Source organism: Atta cephalotes (genome assembly GCF_000143395.1).
Source record: "Atta cephalotes unplaced genomic scaffold scaffold00099, whole genome shotgun sequence".
Classification (NCBI taxonomy): Eukaryota; Metazoa; Arthropoda; class Insecta; order Hymenoptera; family Formicidae; genus Atta; species Atta cephalotes.
In genome coordinates, this window is record NW_012130163.1 from 1 (window position 1) to 8,467 (window position 8,467).

Consider the following 8,467-nt stretch of genomic DNA (forward strand, 5'->3'; position numbering starts at 1 on the left):
TATATATATATATGTACTCTCGTTCCATTGCGTTATATTGTGTACGTTATACAGTCTATTCGGACGCGAGATAACCGCTCTTCTCTTGCCTCATCTAAACGACAGCCATCTTCGTCGTGTTCTCTTCGCTCTTAGTTGAAGGCTGTTTCCGCATGGTTTATAGAGATTTCGAACGAAAGTGCTGGACTTTATCGGCAACTGAGAATCGCAGTCGGAATTCGAAGAGAGAGAACACTTCCATCGTCTCGTTCAACAGTCTCTCTCTTACCTTGTGTAAAATCGACAAAGTGATCTTTATCTTAAAACTCAGTCGAGCAATCTCGATAGAACATCTCCTTCTCTAAAGAACATCTAGTTACATTATGAATACAAATGATAAATTTAATTAAATGCTAATCGATTGTGAAAAGCTCTGGTTGTACTCTGCATATATAATTCTAATTAATATCAGGAGGATGGCGGCGATGTTTCTCGACGTTGAATACAATATTTTATCTGATTTTTAGCTTTTTTAGTTTTTATTAAAGTCTTGAAACTTTCTAGATATTAATAAATTAAAATTTTAGATTTTATTTAATACAAAAGGATTTACAAAGAGATTTTTCTAAACACATTATCGTCTTAAATATTTCTGCAAAAGATTCACTCTTAAACATGTGTAAGATAATTACGCATTATAGCAAAATTATTTCACACAAACAGATAACATTGGTTTCTTGCAAATATTTCGATTTAAATTGTTCCTTTTATCATAACGAGATGCAATTGCTTTATAAAACATTACACTTTTACATATCTGTCAGTGTAATCCCTCGCAAAAGCTCGGATGGAAAATCAGAACGGTGGCGCCGAAAATGTCTCCATCTTCGAAGCATAGTACCGATAAAGACGGGTAGATGATGGGGTTATAAACTCCCGCCGTATAGTCCGCGATTGCACGACTGAAATGGCTGATCGTCTCATCGAAGGGGTAGTCTGTCCCTCGAGCGCGAGTCTCTCACGCGGGGGTTAAAGGCGAAAGGAGTCTGGCGCTGGCGATCGTAAAAGCATCCCGTCGACGTGATACCCCCGACAGCTTCTCCAACTTGTCGATAAATACTTTCCGGATATTCAGAAGTCCGGCGAGACGATCGGTCAAGTTTTGAAAAGAGTGTTGGGCAATAAAGGCGGGTAAGTACTAAGCCGTGATAAAAATAATGAAGAACTTAGATTTATATCGCGGAACTCATTTGTGATCAACTAATTCAATGAATTTATCAAAACCGGAAAACTAGTATGGTGAAACAAAGGGAAAGATTCGTGCCGGTCTGTTAAGCTTTATTCTGTCTGTTATATGATCATTCGGACTGCAGTATTATGTCGGATCAACAACACAAGCGTAACTTATATGCTACATACCATCCGATGGATGTGGGTCTCTTTTTTCGCGGATTGATATTGAAAGGGACATGTTGTGGGTGGAGGCAACGAACGCGATATGCGTCATGAAGGCAAGCTATTTCTTTCTGGCAGTAAAGAATACATCGCTTACATTTCCACGTTATAAATTTTTGGATGTTAAAGCGTCCGGTGCACATGTCAGACGTCCAAGTAAATTGAACGTAACAGCTGGATGATAAATATCTTGCAATTTTATGACTTGCCAAAATATCATAAAGCATTATAAAAATTAAGTATTCATACATAGATGGATCTTACAGATGTACTCGTATGTATGTCGACAAATACAACAAAAGCATTTCTTATTAAAAAATTCTAATAAAAAAGATATATTTATGATTTGGCAAAAAACCTTGTTCGATGATGATATCGCCCGAAAAAATAGGTTTTTTATGATTATTTCTGTCCACATTTAAAGGCTAACAATCTGCGACTCTGTTTTAAAAGGGTGACTTAACGAAACGATAAAACGCCGTCGTGCGAGTTTAAGAAACTTCTTCGAAGTACTTCGCATCAACTTCCGCCTGTCTCGTTCGCGATATAACGGCCGTTTTAAAGAAGCCATTTTTATTTATCACGCCGTCTTCTGCGTGTATGTATTTCGTCTGAAAGCATCCTTCGATGCGCGCTCGTCTCGCCGACTTGTGCATCGGAAGATGAAGACGAAAGAAAATTGTTATCGCTTCGCGACACGGGTATTCTCGTATTAGAGTAGAAGCTTTCCGAAATTTGTCGAAAGATCCGGCTATTACTACAGCTGATTCAATTTGCCTAATGAAGAAGGCAGGAGGGACAACGGAAAACTATATAAAGCGTGACTTCTATAATTCACTTCTCACGAATTGATTTTTTCGTGTTCTGCATTCTTGTACTTCTTTACATACACTATCGTACGCGGGTAGTAGTACATGGATGTTGTAACACGCTATCTCGCTGCAAAAGAGACTACGGTATACATCAAACAAGTAGTTTTCGCATATAATTTATGCAGAAAAGCGTTTATACAATAATTTATACATTTGCAGTGGAAAAATTCGGACGATCAGGAAAAAATTCGGATGATCTTAATCGATTCACAGATGTATTATTATTTCAACTATCTTATAGCATTAAAATTACTTTTCTATCATTCTACAATACAAAGACCTCGACAAAGATTATTCGACAATTATATTTTATTAAATTTTTTGTAAAACAATGTAAGATAATGAAATCAATTACCTATTATAGTTTACGATAAAAAAATTTTTAATAATTTTAGTTGTTTTCAAATATATTTTCATCTGCTGAACGAATTCATTTTTCAAAATTTTGAAAAAAATGACGCCAAGAAAGAAACAAATGATAATTGTGAACATTTTTATAACATTAAATACCGGCAACAAATTTTTTTTTAATTTTGTTAATTCCACACGAAGATGTCAACTTTAGCTTTTGCATTTTGTATCATATCCATATGATCTTTCGCTTTCGAGCATTTTAAAAGAATTCTTTTCCATGTAATACAAAGAAAAGGCACTTTATTTCATTTTAATGCTATGGAAAGTAAGTATGTGGGAACTAAATGTTTTTGTATACTTACATAATAGTATAATCGTATTCTATTAAATAAAAAAGCAACGAAATGACAATGTGACTATTTTTACATTTTTACATCTCGAAAACGAAAAATCATATCGAAACGAAACAAGATGCATTTTAAAGCTAAAAATTACTTTCGTAGCATTAACGAAATTTAGAAAACAATTTGCTATCAGTACTCAACATCATGAAAATCTTCAAAAGTTGTCATTGTCGTTTTTTTACGTCATTTTTCTCGAAATTATGACGTAAAATTTAAAAAATGGATTCGTATTCAGCACTTAAAATACTACTGGGAAATGATTACGTTCACAGGCAATAATACCAAAATATAAATTAGCAGACTAATGAATTATATATTTACTAACAAGACTTATTTCTCTCTCTCTCTCTCTCTCTTTCTCCCTCTCTCGCGTTGCTATTTTATTATACAAATCATGTTATTCTTTTTGTTTACAGAATTCTATACGTCACAACTTGTCACTGCATAGTAGGTTCATGCGGGTACAGAACGAAGGAACCGGCAAAAGTTCCTGGTGGATGATCAATCGCGACGCCAAGCCGGGTAAATCCGCCCGTCGTAGGTAAGTCCAGATTGTCGGCAATTTGCCTCTCTTTCTGTTTTTTATTTCTCTTGACCTCGAACTGTCAAGAGTACCGTGTGTATTGTGTTTGTGGCGCAGAGCTACTACTATGGAGAGCACCGGCAGTCTAGAGAAACGACGTGGTCGCTCGAAGAAGATCGCCGAGGCTCTGAGGAACGGCGGGCTGCTGGCCGAGCCAACATCCAGTCCCAGCAGCAGCGTCGGAGAAGGTCTGGATCTGTTTCCGGATAGTCCCCTGCCACCTGCCAGCGGATTCCAGCTTTCCTCTGACTTCCGGTACGATAGAGCTTTAATATTTTTGTTTGAAAAAATAAATTATCTGGAGACACGCACGATAGATAGTCTCGGCGCTAAGACAAGCCCAGCGACGTGATGGCGCGAGAACGGCCGTGTTCCTTTACGTAAGCCGGCGAGTTGCGGCCGATCAAAATTAAAATTTACAAAACATGAAGATTTACAGTCGAAAACTGTTTCAAATTATATGTCCACTTTTTTAATGGAATGTCATAACAGTTGATATGAATCGAGTGATATCAATCGATCTCTTTTTAATTTCGAGAGAATTTGAAGTTTGCAAGTATTAGTTACAGAAAAATAGTGAATTTAATTGTTTGGCAATATATGATCAAACGTACAGTACGTGTAGTATATATTAGATGTATATTACTATATATATTACTATATATATATATATACATGCGTGGCGCATACATACATTTATATTATAAAGAGATCTTTGTTATACACATGCAAAATTAGAAAGATATTAGTTATAAATTTCAAGAAGAAATTTAAAGCGTCTTCTTCAGATTAAATAATTAATTATTTGTATTATTCAAGTCCTCGCGCCTCGAGTAACGCTTCCTCCTGTGGCCGATTGAGTCCTATCCCAGCGGTTCTCGGGGAACCAGATTGGACACCGACCTACGCATCTTCTTATAGTCCCGATCAACAATTAGGTATCTAACGATAATCTCACCTTCTTCTCTTCTTTTCATTTTTCTTTACTTTCTTGATAATTTTAGGATTTGTCTAATATATATTATATAATATATATTATATAAATCTAGTTCATCCATCTCACATATATCTGATAAAACGATTATATAATACGTGCATCGTATTTGATAGCAGATACGATCCTAGCAGGCAACCTGGCCGATACAATGAAACTGGAACCCTACCAAATGTACCAGACATCACCGCCGGCCGGTCACCAACAGCAAACGGGCCCCCCGCCACCTTACTACGAAGCGCAGTATCAGAGGAATAACGGCCTACGCACCTCGTCATCCGCATCTTATGGCCTGCCACCTACTCCGCAATCGGCCAATCAGCAAAGATGTCCGATTCACGGTCTGCAGCCGTGCGCCTGTCAAATGGTGAGTCTGAAATTTTTGGCGAATTTTTCGCACGAGGATACCACAACTCTCCACAAAGGAGGACATCAGCGTTTTTATGTTGCGCATGTTCGGCCTGGCAATGTTGCAAAATCAATAAGGATCGCGATGTATGTTTTACACAAATACATACACAAACGTACAAAGTGTCTCTGTAACTTCTTCTTCTTTACTTGACTTATAGAGATAAAGACATTCAATGATGTTAATCATGACGGCCGAATCAATATCACTTTTCAAAATTAATTATTACTTAAGATCAATCGCGACCTAATCGGAAAATTAATATCGAAGGAGTCGAGGAATCTTTTCTTTATAGAAACTCAGCTCGTTATTTTCCATGAGGCTGATATTTTCACAACAATATTTTTGTTGTCTTGTGTGAAAAGATTTGCGATGGTGCGATGGAAGCTTATTTACATTTTATTATTGAAACTGGCTTAAAAAAGCATCATACGCTTATGGAATTGTATTGGAACATATTTTCGATAACGGCACAAATACAAACACATTCGAGCTAAATTCAGAACAACCTGCCTAATTGTTTAATTCATGAGATTAAATTTGCTAAGATTAAATTATGCTAAAATTTACTTACTTCTATTTATATTAATCATTTTATCGCGCGCGCTACGCGATATATTTATTGTATCTTTATTAACAAAGTTCATATTTATCCTAGAATAGATTAAAATATGAAATTTTCAATTTCCCTGGATTCGTTACGTTTTTAATAAAATTTCAGAGAAATGTAAAGAATAAGACGACTAATATAGAAAACTAATATTTGTATAAGGAAAAAGGTAAATAATACTATATTTCACAATATACTGTTTTAGAAATATAGTTGTACAAATATATTTATATTTTATTTATAAATCATTATTGATCAATAATATTTGTATTTACGTAACAAGTTACATAACAAATTGTATACAAATACAGATCGTTGCGATACAGATCACGCTTTTGTCTTCATTGCACTTTCTTTTCATAAATTCAAAAATTAGAACTTGAGTCCCGGCATGTCACCGTCCGGCATGTCACCGTCGTATCAGCAGAGCGAGCCCAGTCCTACGGCACTGGGTAGCAATCAACAGCAAACGCTACAATACATGATTCAGACGCAACAGCGTCAACAGCAGCAGCAGCAGCAGCAGCAGCAGCAACAACAACAACAACAACAACAACAACAACAACAACAGCAACAGCAGCAACCGCCACATCAGTCACAGCATCAGCCAGCTCAAACTGGACCAGCTGGTCCCAGTCCACCTAACACGCCGACACCCTGCCCTTCCACAGCCAGCACCATGATGGGCCAGCTGATGGGTGCGCTCAATCATTCCACCCTCGATGACCTTAACATCAACATCGAGGCAATGCATGGCGGCTTCGACTGCAACGTTGAGGAAGTAAGTCTGATTATGCTCCGTTCGTTACTCCTGATTTTATCAAACCTGTTATTACACGAGAAAAATATGATATTGATTAACAGCATTTATTTTAATTGAAAAATAATCTTGTCAATTCAATAACAGTATTAATGAAACAAATAAAATTTTATTGAAACAAGAGCATTTGTTTCATTAATAGTATGATTGAATTAACAAATTTTATTTTCAATTAAAATAATGCTGTTGATATAACATTTTTTTTCAGTGTATTAATGCCGTCATCAAGTTTCTAAGAATCAACAAATTGAAGAAATCATTTTTTTGCGCACCACAAACAGTCTGAGAGTCTAAATTAAATATAACATTTTTTTATAAAAAATAATATTAGATATAAAGAGCTTTTCAGTTGATCTTGATGTTACATAAAATCTGCATATTTCGATTGACATGTAAAGTACTGTGTTAATCCTTATCTGGAAAATTTATTTTATTTACCAAATCTTATATAGTAGTTAACATTATTAATTATAATTATTAAGAAATTATAAGCTCTTGTACGCATATACATATATTTATTTTATATACAGTGACAGAAGACAAAAATTTCGTAGCTATGTTGGACAATAATTTTAGGAAATAATTTCAGTTTAAAATAAAGAATATAATAAATTCATGTTACCGGATAAGGATTGCTACAAGAGAGGGAATATTGCTTCGTAAAATATACGTATAAACATGCAATTCGATATGTAAATTGCAGGTAATTAGGCATGAATTGTCGATGGGTGGCACGCTGGATTTTAACTTCCAGCAGGGAGTGATGGGCACCGTGCAGGTCAGTGATGGCAACGTCGTTGGCCAGAATGGCGGCGTCGTTTCCCAGAATACCGGCGTCGTCATCGGTACGACGACTGGCAACGCACCGGGCGTCTACGTAAGCACGAATGCGGCAACCCCCGCCGCGACCCCTTCGTGGGTTCACTAGCAGTTAACCCCCCTGCCCTCGACACCCCCATCGTCCTTGCCGATGCCGATGTTGTCCGACGGATCGCTGGATAACTTCTGTGGGACGACCGAAGGGCAGCTCATCGGTGAGTGAGATTTCTTCAATTTCTCAAATCTCTTGATTTTCAACGCTCGTAATAACAATTATCATATATCAAGATGAAATATCAATATAGATTAAACAGTGCAATCGTTGGTCACTTGTATTTCGACGCGGTAAAAAGTTCGTTCTTATTTCTTAGGGAAAATTAAAAAGAATTATAGATTTGACTATATTCGGAGAAAATAGATTTAAGTAGAATTTAATTTATGTAAGATTTTTTCATCATCTATGTAAGATTTTTTAAAAGTATCACTTATTTTATATTTATCACTTGTTTATCTCTGAAGCTAACGATAAAAAATATTTCGCTATTATGACATAATTAATGATTATTTCACATTTAGACTAAATGATCAATAATAACTTCATCATATAATATAATTCGTTCTACTTTTTGTCGACTTTCGTGAAAACAAAAGAATTTGGATTAATTTCTAGATCCTAGGTAATAGCTTCACTTAAATGCATTACGTAATCGTGAAGTAAAGGAAAGACGTAAATCTATGTCATCCATCTGTTAGATGTTAGAGTCCGCGAATCGATATATCATTCTCGCGTGGCTGATTAATCATTCGGAAGTTCGCGCAGGATCTTTCGCGAACTTTCTCGCACATCGCGTTTTCGATCATGGAACTATGAAGGGAGGAAGATATCCGGCGGTTGCAAGAGGGAATGGAGAGCAGAGAGAGAGCAGGTCATTGATTGCCCCCTCGTGCACGCAAAATAATATTTGCATACTCGTGTCATAACAGTGCTCAGCCGTATGGTATTTAATAAATCGCTTCGACGTTTTGTGCCTCCGTCCCTCGATCCTCTCGGTCCCCTGTACCCCCGCACCCCCGCCTTCCGCCATTTCGTACGTGCCGACACATTCATATAGCGGCAACTCGTGTTCCGACGGTGTTTTGTGCGAAATCGCTATTGACTTGGACGCGA

At 36.7% G+C, this 8,467-nt stretch overlaps 1 protein-coding gene across 1 annotated transcript; it reads left to right on the forward strand.

Moving 5' to 3' along the window:
* Window positions 1–3,480: 3,480 nt before the first annotated feature.
* LOC105624987 (forkhead box protein O) lies at window positions 3,481–7,408 on the forward strand (the record flags this gene model as incomplete). The annotated part of the gene is made up of 6 exons (XM_012206330.1): window positions 3,481–3,605; window positions 3,705–3,902; window positions 4,467–4,585; window positions 4,758–5,008; window positions 6,037–6,441; window positions 7,184–7,408. Coding segments are annotated over 6 exons (1,323 nt in total), but the record flags the coding sequence as incomplete, so codon positions are not given.
* Window positions 7,409–8,467: the final 1,059 nt, after the last annotated feature.